Genomic DNA, 14174 nt, shown 5'->3' on the forward strand with positions numbered 1-14174 from the left:
TCAGAGTCTTCATGGGTGTCATGGTGTAAAACCTGTGCAGACCACAGAGCCATATCTTCTCCCCAAGGCACATCTAGAATAGGACCCTTCTGTGTGCCCTACAGGCCTCTTGGAGGAAAATGAGGGAAACAGTCTGGAAATGTCCTTGGGCATGTCCCCTCTTTAAAGCAAAGCATTTACCAAAGGGAGCCAGACTGGCTGAGGAAATTTGTTCCTTTTATGGGAACTGATCTTGGGGCCCTGCCTGCAGAGCAGAGAGACCAGGCTAGGGGCAGAGTGGTCTGTCCACACTGTGGCTGGTTTGAACTGTCTTCTGCATGTGACAGGCCTGTCTTCACCATGGTCACCAGGACAGGCTCATCTGCGTTGTGGCTGCCCGGGCAGGCACCTGGGCAGACCTGTCTACACTCTAGCTACAAGGACAAGCCTGTTTGTATTCTGGTTGCTTGCACAGGCTTGTCCATATTCTGGCTGCCCAGACAGGTCTGTCTGTACTCCAACAGCCTATATTAGCCCAATAAAGAAGTACTGGTCAGAGAATGGTCTCTAAGCCCACAAGACTTGAAAAACAGAATAATTTATTCAGTTACTGCTGAATTTGCAAACACAGAAAGGAATAGAAAGTCTGGCTCCACTTCACCATTTAGGTCTTTGGAGAGCTCTGATGCCAGGGCCCTGCTGACAGCTTGACCAGCGCATCCCAGACTGAGTCTCCCTCCTTGGGTCCTGGTTTGCCCCTCTGCCCTGTGGGGGGCTGGCCTGGATGCTTCTAAGGGGCCTTCCAGTTCTAGTGAAGGTACCTGTCTCCATGTCAGATGAGCTTTGCAAGAGACACTTGGATAGATGGTGGCACGTGGAAGGCAGCAGTTGTTGGCCCTGGACTGGGCCTGCCCGTGGGGAGAGCTGTTTGGCTGAGGCCATTTGATATAGGGTGGGGTGAGGGGCTGGCCTAGGCCTGGACACAGCTAGGGCAGAAGCCAGAGGACCCTGTTGTTATGTCTTCATAACTGGAAGCTGTGGTGGCTGTGGGGCTCCAGGAGAGGGGCAGAGCCCCTCTCAGTACCTGGCCCTACAGGTGGCCCTGTCCTCAGGAGGTAGTGGCCAGGGCTTGAAGGCTTGAGTTAGAGTCCTAGCCCTGACATCACTTGCTTGAGACCTTGGGTAAGTGTTTTTAGCTCCCAAAGCCTCAACTCTGGCATCCAGAAAGTGGGGACCATAACCTCTGTGTGCCACAGTCACAGGCTCGTATGGCGGAAACTGTCACAGCCAGGTTTGGGGCTGTGCTGGGCCCGTCATTCTCTGGTTTGGGCTCCTGCATGTGGCCTTTCCCCTCTCTGAGACTCCATTTTCCATCAAGGCAGGCTAATTCGTCTGTCAAGGTTAGGAAGCATCTGTGAGCCTGGCCCCTGTCAGCTGCTCAGGAGATGGAGTGAGGTGACATCCCAACCCCTTGGCCCCTGATCCCGGAGTCTTCACTTGGCCCCTGCAGCTCTGCAGGCTCAGACATTGGTCTCTAGGAGACGGAGTGAGGTGACATCCCAACCCCTTGGCCCCTGATCCCGGAGTCTTCACCTGGCCCCTGCAGCTCTGCAGGCTCAGACATTGGTCTCGAGCTCACTGATCTCAATGGTGCAGCAGGAGATGGAGTGAGGTGACATCCCAACCCCTTGGCCCCTGATCCCGGAGTCTTCACTTGGCCCCTGCAGCTCTGCAGGCTCAGACATTGGTCTCGAGCTCACTGATCTCAATGGTGCAGTGGTCCAGACTGGTGGCGACTGGCTCTTCATCCTGCTCCACCTGTACGGGGATGTGGTGGGGGCAGGTTGGGCCCAGGGTCAGCTCTGAGGCCTCAGCCACACTTTTCACACAGCCATTCTGCTGGGTCGCCACAATCTCCTGGAGGCTCACCGGCTTGGTCTCACAGGGCAGCAGTTTCTGGAGAGGGGAAACAGGCTTTGGTAGCAGCAGGAGGGACAGGTTAGACACTAGGGAGAACTGAGGGTCAGTGGAGCAGAACAAGCTCAGGGTGGAGAGCCATGAGATACATTTTCCTACAGAAATGCTGTGTGACCTCTCTGGGCTCCAGTTCCCAAGCTGTCCTGTCTCCTGCTGGGGCTGTCTTAGTAAAGGAGGGGACCTGACCAGGGTCCGGCGGGGGAATTGATGGCTCCCTTGCCTGGGCCTCAGTTTTATCCCCATGAAGTGGGGGCAGTCTGCTACATGTGGCTATTGAAGGAGTCCCAAAGACCATGCAGCTGTGTGCAGACCTACGAATGTTTGTGTTGTCGATAAGCAGGACAGCGCCATCCTACACTGGAGTGTAATTCCACGAGGGCAGGGGATTTTATCATGTTTTGTTCCAGTTGTTCTGCCTGTGTCTAGATCAGTGCCTGCCATGGTGAATGCTCAATAAATGGATGTTAGAGGAATTAGTAACAGATGAGGACACCAAGACCCAGAGGCATGGAGGAATTGGCTAAAGGCTGCCCAGCTGGTCGGCTGCCTGCCCCACCCAGTTCTGCCCTCCTGCTGGCCTCTGGGTTGCCAGGCTGGAGGGAGGCACTGCTCTCACCTCAGTGCCCATGTCCTGAGCAAAGTCCTTCCGGCAGATGTGGGCCATGATCCCCGTGGCCAGTGCATCACCCAGCACATTAATCATGGTGCGGAAACGGTCCCTGGTGAGCCAAGGTGGGTGGTGAGCGGAAGGCACTTTAAGGGGAGCTGGAAGAGGACAATGCTCAACCCAAAGGAGTGAGGCTTTTGAAGCCACAGCACAGGCGGCTGGCTTACTTCCCAGGTATGTGGCAGGGTGCCGCACAGGACCGCATGCTTAGAAGGGCAAGGCTTGGTTTAACGCTCTGCTGTCGCCATCTTGAAATTCTTTATAATTTTTGAACAAGGGGCCTCACATTTTCATTTCTGAGTACTTGGCCAGACAAATGATGCAGCCAGGTCTGTGTCCATGCCAAACACGGCCAAACACAGCAGTTACCCAGCCCACCCTGCAGAAGGGGCTCAGTCCCCCACCCTGGTACCCGCTGCCCTCAAAGCCAGCCCCCTCCCTGAGGGGTGGGTCCGGGGTGGGGACCAACCACTCACAGAGCCCAGTCAACAGCGATGATGAGGTTGATGTCGTCAGTGGGCAGTCCCACAGAGGTGAGCACGATGACCATGGTGACGAGCCCGGCCTGGGGAATGCCAGCTGCCCCGATGCTGGCCGCAGTGGCTGTGATGCTGCAGGAGGGGGTGGGAGAGGAAGAGGAGGAGCAGGAGGACCCTGGATCAAGAAGTAGACCAGAATGCCAGGGCCTCTGGGACAGCCACGTGGGGCAGGGGACTGTTAGGAATGCCACATCAGGGAGTTCTCAGGAGGACATATCCCTGCTCAAGGTCCTGCAGCCCCATGGAGCCCCTGTCCCTGGCCTCAGGAGAACCTCTTGAAGAACCTGTAGAGTGCTGTGTCTGGAGCTGTACCTCTGTAGGTTCCAGGAAGCTGTATTTTTAAGAAGTTACCCAGCAATTCTGATTGTCCACTGGTATGGCTCTGCTGAGCCCCCCTCTGGGTCCTGGTCTCAGGGTCAGACCTGTGTGCTTGGGCTGGCATGTGACACCTCCCCTCGGCTCCTGCCCAGCCCAGCACCCTTCCCTCAGCTCCGGTGGCCTCTCTGCTGTCCTCAGTCTTGCCACTGGCCTCTGCTTGCCCTGTGCCTATCCGCAATGCCTTCCATCCAGGCTGCAGGCTCTCCTCCAGGGCTTCCCGGTCATGGCCCCCTTCCTACGTGGAGGCTGTAGGGCGGTGCTCAGGAAGGAGCATATGCCCCAAGTCCCAGGCGCAGGCTCACATCCCAGCTCCAGCCCTAGCTCGCCTCAGGGACCCGGTCATGGCCCCCTTCCTACGTGGAGGCTGTAGGGCGGTGCTCAGGAAGGAGCACATGCCCCAAGTCCCAGGCGCAGGCTCACATCCCAGCTCCAGCCCTAGCTCGCCTCAGGGACCCTGTCAGGTCTGGGAGCTCAAGAATTCTGCAGACCCCTCCAGCCCCCCATCCGCACAGGTGTGGCATGTTGGGATGCACCTGATGGTGATGATCTGGCCAAAGTCCAGCTCATAGTTGTTGACCTGCGCAATGAAGATGGCGGCCACAGCCTCATAGAGCGCAGTGCCATCCATGTTGATGGTGGCACCCACGGGCAGCACAAATCGCGCGATGCGCCGGTCGATGTGGTTGTTCTCCAACAGGCATTTGAAGGTGATGGGCAGTGTGGCTGAGCTGGGGGCAGAAGGGCCAGTGTCTGCCCAGCACCCTCCTCCAGGATGGTCAGGGCCTATGACAGGAAGTTCCCCCACCCTGGGCAGCCACCATCGCAGGGGGAACAGGCACCCGGGCAGGCAGCAGACACATACACAGGGCCTCCTCGGGGCAGGAAGGAGTGACCGCCTGTGGAGCACCCACTACACACCAGGCACTGTGCTGCACTGTCACTGGGTTCTTCCTCTGAGGGAGGCGCTTCTGTCCGTTTTACAGATGGAGCAACTGAAGCCCAGAGGGGAGATGGGTCTGTCCCAATGTCACACCTTTGTGCCAGGAGTATGTGAAATGGACAGCCGGGGCTCTGGGATAGACAGCCGGCCTTTGGATTCCAGCCTCCTACCAAGGGGCCCCCAGCAAGTTCCTTAACCTGTGTGCTTTAGTTTCTTTGTCCCAAACAATACCTAGATTACGGAGCTATTAGAAGGATTAGAGGACTAAATGTTTAGAACAGCCTCTGGCATGTTGGAAGCACTCAATCAACGGTATCCACTATGACTATTACTATGTTATTAGAGTTCCTGGTGGTGGGGCTGGAACTAAAACTCAGGCTGCTGTGGCCCCAGTGTCCTCCTTCTCCCCACAGGCCACTGTCTGGGAGCCTGGTTCCACTGGCCAGAGCCTCTACTGAGCCCCAGACATGCTGCGGTTCCCACTGGCAGGAGGTGGCCAGGGGCTGCTGGCTCTGGCAGGGCTGGGCTCATGGCAGGGGGCTGGCACTGTTTGGGACTTTGTCCTTCCCTTTTACCCCATGGCCTCAGCCATGGGCTCCCGATGTAGAGCTTGGACACTCGCTGTTAGACACTCAATAAGTGACCATTTCCTTCCTGCTAGACCAACAACCTGGTTTGCACAACTCTAACCCACTGGGTCTCTGCCCTCAGCTGTGGTTTGGGATCCTCGAGGCCAGGTGTAGAGTCATCTGGTCCAGACTGGCATTCTCACCCTTACTGGATTATTTCAATTAATCACCACAGCAACCGTGTGTGGTAGGGGCTAAGATGATCCCCAGTCTGTATACAAGGAAACAGATGCCCAGGGAGGTTAAGTGACTGGCCCACGGTCACACAGCTAATGAGCCGAGAAACATGATTCAGATCCTGCTGTCTAGTGACACTGCCGAGTTTGCAACAGGACAGTCAGAAAGGACGTCCCAGCGACAGGCAGAGTTCCTGGAACAGTGTGGGGTCTGCTCCAAGGAAGCACCACATGGCGGCGAAAGGCAGGAGCAACTCGTGGCTGCTGTGATTTTCGTCAGACTCCACAGCTCTCTCTGCCCCTGATGTGTGGATGCCAACTCCGTGTTGACTGAGCAAACTTTAGGGGTTGTGGGCAGTTGGGAGGGGAAGGCCTTGGAGGTGTTTTGGGCAGGTGGGGCCTCCAGCATTAAATCCCCGAGATCGGTCTTATTACCATAACACCATAGCTCTCCCTGAGTGCCAAGTGGGCCACACAAACACTTTCTGTGCCTCTCTGGTTGTGGACAAGTCACAGCTGGACAGATGGACAGAGTTCAGTCATCCCCTGTCCCCTCCTGCCCACCGCCCGGGGCTACCTGGAGGAGGTGGCCAGCGCGATGAGCAGGGCCTGCAGGACGCCGCGGATAAAGACGATGGGGTTCTTTTTGGTGATGAAGAAGTAGAGCAGAGGCAGGATGAAGAGGCCATGGAGCACGAGCCCACACACCACGGTGACCGAGTAGAAGCCCAGCTTCTTGCCCACGGCCCTGGGGTCGTCCATCTCCAGTATCTTGCCGGCGATGAGGAATACAATGCCGAAGGGGAAGTACCTGGGGGGGGGCAGGGTGGCCCCGGCTCAGATGCCAGGCAGGCAGGGCCTCACCCCATGGGGCCCCGCGTGGCTGGCGGCCTTATCTTCTCTGAGCCCCCAGGCCACACGTGAGGTGACAACTGAAGGAAACCGCGGGCCCAGGCACGTAGCCCAGGGTCAGGCATGTGGCTTCATTAATACCATCACCCTCAATCAGCCCAGCCCTGCACGACCTCTTGCCCCCCTGCCTTCCTCCGTCCATGCCTCTGAGGAGTACCCTGCCTTCAGGGGGCCCCCATTTCAGTCCTAGCAACGCCACATCCTCTGGGGCTGACATTGGACAGGCATGTGCATTTCTCTATCTGAACTGTGCAAGGCTGAAGTCTCAACTCTGAACCAAGGAGTGGCAGCTGGTTCTCACATCCAGTGCTTCCTTTCTCCAAAAGCTGAATGGATGGGGTTCCATGTGATGGGGAAACTGAGGCCAGGAGAGCAGCAGGGCCAGGCTCAGCTCTCAGCTCTCCTCTAGGGAAGGCCAAAAGTGGCAGGCCTAGGGCTGGAACTTGGCCTGGTCAAGGTTGGGGATCCAGAGAAGCACATATAGCTCTGAGGCCCCAGGCCCAGGGCTGAGTCTCACCTGCAGCTCTCTGCTACATTCCTAGGAGAGCAGAGGATGGGGCCATGGTGTCCCTCCATCCACCCAGGGCTGCAAGGAGGTGGGCTGGGGGGAAGAGGACCTTCCCCAGACGAGGCTTACCACACAGCCACTGCCACGATCTTCATGACAGACTCATTGAGGCACTGACAGAAGCTGACCAGGGGGACCCCGCTGTCACCCATGCGGCCCAGCATGATGCCTGTGGGGGCAGGTACACACGAGCATGTCACAGATGACCAGAACAGGTGCAGGCACACTGGTGGCAAAGCAGGAACAGGCCCACATGTGCATGTGGATCTTGGCCCATGGCTGACTTCCCAGCAGACTTTGACGAGCCCACGCTTCCCCTCCACTCCCTCCTCTCCTCCTCGGCCTCCAGCACTCAACCCAACTGGGCTCTCGCCTCTTACTCCTCTTTAACCCATTCACACAGTAGCAAATGTCACCTTCTCAAGATAAAAATGCTGCTTGCCCAACACCCCCCCACCCCCAAATTCCCCGTGAGCCAAGCTCCCCACTGCTTCAGCCCACTCGGTCTGAGTCCCGTCTGCACCTCTACCTCCACTGGCCCAGCGCTTCTGTTCCTCACTGTGCTCTGGCATCCCTGGCCTCATTCAAGTCTCTGGACTACATCAAGATCTTCACTGCCCCAGGGCCTTTGCCCATGCAGTTTCCATTGTCCGAGACACTGGCCACCAGTGGCTTGGAAACCCATCCCCACTTCCCTTCACAAACTCCCCATTTATTCTTCTCTAGCTCATTTCTTGCTAATTGCTTCATATCACTTGTTACAACTTATAACCAGCTGACCTGGACCCAGGTTCCCCCTCCCAGCTCCGTTCCTCCCTGGGCTATTCTTGCCCCTCCTTAGACTCCACTCGGATTTTTCTGGGGGCATCCAGGGACTCTGACGGCTGACAGCTAGTGTGCATTGGACCCGGGGGAGGCAGTGGGGCTTCCTCACAGGCAAGGCCAATGAGACCCTGGCATCAGCCATATCCCAGCAACTGGGGAGGGGTAGGAAAGGAGGCTGGGATGACAGGACCAAAGAAAGCCCTGTTCAGAGCAGCTGTGCACGTGTGCTCACTCACACTCAGATGCGGGTATACTTGACATCTGCACCAGTAGCCGTGGGCACTGACAGATGTGGGCAAATACAGAAGCAGGTGCACACACAGACGCAGGCACACACACAGAGAAGTGGGCACACACAGACATGCGCACACACAGCACACACGGACATGGGCACACAGACATGGGCACACATATGACAGAAGCAGGCACACAGTACACGCAGACAGGCACGCACAGAGCACACACAGACACAGGTGCACAGACAGGCACACACAGACATGGACACACAGACATGGACACACATGACAGAAGTGGGCACACACAGACGTGGGCACACACAGACGTTGGCACAGAGAGGTGGACACATGCAGACACAGGCATACACACAGAGAAGTGGGCACTCACAGACATGGGCACACACAGAGCACACACAGACATACGCCTATACAGACATGGACACACATGACAGAAGTGGGCACATAGACGTGGGCACGCAAAGACGCAGGCACACACAGACGCAGGCATACTGATTTGGTACACAAACAGAAATACACTGACACGTGGACAGTTACATATGCTCAGTAAACACTGAGTGAATTGAATCCAAGGGTCTCTAGGGTTTCTTTTGCTCTGAGAATAGATGCCCCTTTCATAAGTTCTCATCCCTAAGATAGGTTGTGCTTGATGACTGATTGCCAGATGTGCTGAGGGGTGCTTCCAAACACTGTCCTGTCACACACGCAGGTCACTGAGGTCCTGGCCTGCATGCCTGGAAGTTTGGCCGAGATGATGAGAGCTCCATCATCCATCACAGGCCATCCATTCATCCATCGGCCCACCCCTCTCTCTACCAGATTTTACTGAGTGCCTACTCCAGCCAGCCATGGTGCTGGGCTCTGATCTGGGGATAGAAGGAGGACGGGCCAGGCATGTGTCTGCCTGCAGGGAGCTGACACAGCTGCTGCACAGAAGGAAACGATTACATAATTGCAATAGGGTCCAGTGTTTCCGGAGGAGTACCACGGCACCTGGCCTAGGCTGGGGGTCAGGAAGAATCTCCCGAGGGCATGATGCTTGTGGGGAGACCCCCCTCAAGAGTGGAGGAGAGGGAAGCAGAAGGCCTGGGGGAGGCAGTGTGGCTGAGGGTGGTGAGGAGGACCACATGGAGAGGGGAGGCAGGCTGGGTCAGGTCACAGGGAGCACTGCAGCCCGAGGTATGGGGTTTGGCCTCTTTCCAAGTGCAGTGGACAGAGCACGGTCAGCCTTGCTGCTCTCTGAGGAGGACACACCAGAGGGGACAAGAGCAGAAGGTACAGGGGACTCTTTAGGTAGCTTTTGCAGACACCAGACAAGATGATGGCGACCTTGAACCAGGGCAGGGGAATGCACTTATTGAAGGGAGATTTTGGAGGCAGGATGACAAGCTTTGGGTGTGGGGGCTGAGGCAGAGGGCGAGGTAGAAAGTGATCCCAGATTTCTTGCATGAACAACGAGGAGGGTGGTGGGTCTTTTTACTTGAGAAGAAGGCCCAGTGGAGAAGTCAGGGAAGCAGGCCCCACAGGGAAGGTTGGTGCTGATTGCAGAAGAAGACTCCCAATGCTGCCTGGCATGGCTGAAGCACAGGATGGGTACAAACAAGATAGATTGTTTTGGAAGGGTTAGGGGGACAACCTTTTTTCCTAAGATGGAAAAAATGTTTTGTGTGTATATCGGTGGTGGGGTGGGGGCACTGCAAACAGAGGCATATCTGTAGGGTTGGTTTTTTTTGTTTTTGTTTTTGACTGGTAAGGGGATCGCAACCCTCAGCACAGTGTGGTCTGCACCACGCTCAACCAATGAGCACACCGGCCATCCCTATATAGGATCCAAACCCGCGGCCTAGGCGCTCCCAGTGCTGTACTCTCCCGAGTGAGCCACGGGGCTGGCCCAATATCCATAGGTTTTGTGGGGTCTGAAGCCGTAGGGTTGGTTTTTTTTGGTTTTTTTTTTTGACTGGTAAGGGGATCGCAACCCTCAGCACAGTGTGGTCTGCACCATGCTCAACCAATGAGCACACCGGCCATCCCTATATAGGATCCAAACCCGCGGCCTAGGCGCTCCCAGTGCCGTACTCTCCCGAGTGAGCCACGGGGCTGGCCCAATATCCATAGGTTTTGTGGGGTCTGAAGCTTATTTAGTTTGGAAACCCTCTTTAAGGAAAAGAATACAAAATTAAAAAAAAAAAAAAGGTACAGTCCTCAGAAGGGCCCTGAACCTTGAGCTTTATGGCTTCATGGTAAATTGCCCATGGTTGGGGGCCTTGGGGTACCCAGAGGAGTAGCAAAGGGATGGGGCGGGCAGAGAGGCCATCTGTGGGTCCCAAGAAGTGGCAGACAGGTCTGAGGAGAGAGGCGGCTGGTGAGAAGCACCTGTGGGCGGGGTGGGAGTGGGGGCATAAAGCTTTAAATAAGCAGTGGTGGCCAATATTGTAGACTGCCCCTCCCCCCATTGTCCCCAGACATCAGTAAAAGGTCCGGGAACGGGCTGCTGGGGGCAGCAAAGAAGAGGCGGGACAGATACCCCTCGAGGTGAACCAGCACCCGGGGATGGGGTTCTCCCTCTGGGGTGGGGGGCGGCTAGAGACATCTCTCAGTCATGGAATGGGGACTTGAGCCTTTCTCCTGCAGAGTAAAGAGAAGAATGATCTGGAGGACGGGAAGACTTTGGGTTCCTCTGACAGTTGGATGGTTGAGGGGATGGCTCCAGCGTTCTGCTGGGCGGGGTGGCAGCACATACCCATGGTGGCAGAGAAGATGACGATACCCAGCACGTTCATGCCCTCACTGGTGCCGGGCTCTGACTTGTAAAAGATTTCGGGTGGCGGGGTCATGTCCAGGGCGAAGTTCTGCACACGAGAGCCATTCTCCTCCTGGACCCCATAGATGAGGATCCGCCGAGGAAGGGTCTCCTCCGGTGCCAGCTTGGGGGACTTGACAACCGGCGTGGTCTTGGTGCGGTACTGGTGGGCAACACCCCAACCAGGAAGGAGTCATGGCCAAGTGTTATTATTAATATCAACAGCAACAACAACAATCATAACATCTTGAAAGCACATTTGTATCCTCTCATATCCTACTTGATTGACAGTAACCCTGTGAGGTGGTCAGGGCAAGGATTATTATCAATATTTTACCAGAAAGAAAACTGAGATTCCTTTCTCCACCTACACACTACCCAGCCCTGCCTCCCTCATTCCTCTTCTCCCTTCTGTGCACCATTAACCCATCTGAGTCCCTCTCTAACCATCCGTCCATTCCCTCATCTACTCGGATAATCCTCCATTCATCCATCCACGCCCTTGTAACCATCCACTATCCACCTGCCTGACAGCCAGCCTGCCCAGCCTTCCACCCCACGGAAACATGGACCTTCTCTTTAAAAAGCTCAGCTTGCCCCAAGCCTTCTTGGTGAGATGAGGTCTGCTGGGGAGAATTGAGCTGCCTGCCTTTTCCCTCTGCCCCCAGGGCACTCCTGGGTCTCTCCCCCGCATTCTTCAGGTACCGGGAGCCCAAACAAGGGAGCTTTCTATCCTCAAACATAACAGTATCAATAAGGTAAGGCTTCGGGGGGTGGGGGTAGGGGGGTAGCACTCAGGAGATATATGGAACCTAAAGTCTCTTGGCTTCATTGTCCTCGTCTGTAAAATGGGATCATAATAGGGTCTACATCATTGGATTAAATGAAACTATATAAAGTGCTTAGAATAATTCCTGGCACGTGGTAAGCCCTATGTAAGCATTACTGCTGTCATCATCATCGATGTTGAACACTCTGCTGAGTGTGGAAATACATGATTTCTGCACTGTGAGCCTTGGGAAGGGAGTGGCTAATTCTGCATGAAAAAGTCAGACAGTTTCACAAAGAAGGGAACATCTGACTTGGGTCCTGAAGCATGGGGAGGAGTTTGCCAAAAGAAAAAGGGCATTCCAGGCAGGTACGAAGTAGAGCAACATTCTCTCTCTTTCTCATACTTTCAGTAATTCTCCATGACAATGGGAATAAAATCCAAACCCCCTACCCTAGCCTTCAGGGCCCTTCACAATCTGGCTTATTTCATAGGTAAAGACCCAAGATGTTAGGAGATACGCAGTGATTTGCTCGAACTTTCACAGCTGCTTATTTGGGAGCCTTCTCTCCGTTGCTCTGCCACCTCCTTTGTGTCCCCAGGCCCAATACAGAGCCCAGCCCAGGGAAGGGGTACAGGAAATGCTTGCTGGAGTGAGTCAGCCAACCAGCTGATATTTTAGAAGGGGAAAAGGAATTAGAAATTATTTCAAGTTCAGACTTGGATTGATGCACAGGATGTTTACCCCAATTTGTAAAAAGGCAACACTTTGAAAGCTGCCTGCAGGACCACTGAAAGGCAGGGTGGGTAAATCATAGCCCAGCCATTTAACAGCTATTATATCACTATGAAATACTGTACTTTTGCGAAACATTTAATAGCCAGGAAAAACGCTCATGATATAATGAAAGTAAAAAAAAAAAAAAGATGCAGACTGTTTATGTACTATGATCCTAGTTTTATTTTTTAAAATATATTTATGCAAAGGGAAACAAAAGACTAAAAACATGCTGTCTGTCTGCTACCAGTATTGTCAGGTACTGGACTGGAGATGATTTTTATTTTCTATTTTATATTTTTTAGTCTTTTCCTAATTTTCAACAGTGAATATTATTTACTATTCTTAAAAGAGGGAAAGATTATTTTGAAAAGAAAGAAAAAACAGGCTTAGAAGCTAGACAGGCCTGGGTTTACCTACTAGCTTTTTCATTTGCAAGTGGTATATATAACCTTGGGCAAGTCATTTAATCCTTCCGAGCCTCAGTTCCTCATCCAGGAAATGGGGCTAAACCTACCTCAGTGCAGGGTTACTGTGAGGATGAGGGAGAGGATGTATGTGTTAGTGCAGGTGTGGAACCTGGGGCAGTGCAGGTACTCAATAAAGGTTTCCCTCCACCCCCATCGTTTTTCATTATGAAAAACTGGAACCCAGTACAGGAATGTGGCCATGGGAGGCTGTGAAGATCTAGGTCCCTCCAACTCCCCTCCCCTCCACCCTCCCGCCTCTAGGAGACAGGGAGACTGGCTGGGCAAACCTGGCATTTTTCAGCTGGCCAGGCTGACCCTGCCTGCCTGCCCCTCCTGCCACTGCTCCTTCCCCTGGGACTCACTTACCTGTTTGAATGTGGCTTCCACTAGGTTGGCTGGGAACATGTTCCTGGGAAGAGAGTCAGCAACTGAAGAATTCCAGAGCCCAGGTCAGGAGGGCCCGTAGGGTCGAGCCCTTGGGCTCATCTGAGCACCTCTCTTGGCAGTCGAGGCCTTCACGAGCCAGCCCCTCCCCCTCTGCAGTCTCACCTCTCTACACCACTGGCCCCCCACCTGCAGTACTTCCCTAACTGTACTGTGTGCTTTTCTGGCTCCAGGCCCTTGTCCATGCTGTCCCCTCTGCCTGGAATTCCCTGCCTGCTTTTCTGCCTGGCTAACTCCCCCTCAACTCAATCACAGGTCAAGCACCACTTCCTCTGTCCAGCCCTCTCTGACTGCCCCAGGCAGACCCCATGGTCCTTCCGTGCGTGGATCGCCTCTGCTCCACCACACTGCTGTGCAATCACTAACTGGCCTGTCTGCCTCCTGGAAGGTGAGACTTGGTTGTTCATGTCTTATCAGTGGGGCCCAACACAGGACCTGGCACATAAGTACGATCATTATTCTTATTAATATTTTATTATAAAGCTAAAGGCAGAAGGGGTCTTTTCCTACCAGATATGAAAACATGCCATAAAGATGCAACTCTCAAACCAGTGTGAAACTGACATAGCTGTCAATAGTATAATTGATGTAATGGAACCTGCAGCCCAGAGATAGAACCTAGTAAATCTGAGTATTTCATATTTGATCAAAGTTGCTTCACTTATGAATGAGGAAATGAAGAATCATTATAAAGTGCTATACAGCTGAACAACTATTCAGAAAAATAAATGTTAGAGCCTTATTTAACACCTTACACCAAAATAGATTCCAGATGGTTTAAAGAAATAATTTTTAAAAACATGAAACCATTAAAAACCTAGAACAAACATAGGTTGATATTTTATCAGCTGTCAGAATATGGAAGGACTCTGGGCCGGCCCGGTGGCGCACTGGATAGTGCGCCGCTTGGGAAGTGCGGCGGCGCTCCCGCCCGAGGGTTCGGATCCCACATACAGACCGGTTCCCGCTCACTGGCTGAGCGAGGTGCGGGAGCAGCACCGAGGGTTGTGATCCCGTTGCCGGTCCACGGTCCGGTACGGGGGCAACACTGAGGGTTGCGATCTGTTGC

At 54.2% G+C, this 14174-nt stretch overlaps 1 protein-coding gene across 2 annotated transcripts in view; it reads right to left on the minus strand.

Annotated features, from left to right (window-relative positions):
• Positions 1-1669: 1669 nt before the first annotated feature.
• Positions 1670-14174, minus strand: part of SLC1A7 (solute carrier family 1 (glutamate transporter), member 7) — a 47365-nt gene continuing 34860 nt past the window's right edge. The window contains exons 4-11 of one of the 2 annotated variants that reach the window (XM_008579859.1): positions 13028-13070; positions 10585-10807; positions 6835-6934; positions 5863-6096; positions 4074-4268; positions 3100-3234; positions 2573-2675; positions 1670-1935 (exon numbers count right to left, since the gene is read on the minus strand). In XM_008579859.1, the coding sequence (XP_008578081.1) occupies positions 1717-1935; positions 2573-2675; positions 3100-3234; positions 4074-4268; positions 5863-6096; positions 6835-6934; positions 10585-10807; positions 13028-13070 (1252 nt within the window). In that variant the 3' untranslated portion in view covers positions 1670-1716. The remainder of the gene's footprint in view (positions 1936-2572; positions 2676-3099; positions 3235-4073; positions 4269-5862; positions 6097-6834; positions 6935-10584; positions 10808-13027; positions 13071-14174) is intronic. The other variant, XM_008579929.1, reaches the window with a different exon arrangement.

Source organism: Galeopterus variegatus, unplaced genomic scaffold (genome assembly GCF_000696425.1).
Source record: "Galeopterus variegatus unplaced genomic scaffold, G_variegatus-3.0.2 Scaffold6, whole genome shotgun sequence".
Classification (NCBI taxonomy): Eukaryota; Metazoa; Chordata; class Mammalia; order Dermoptera; family Cynocephalidae; genus Galeopterus; species Galeopterus variegatus.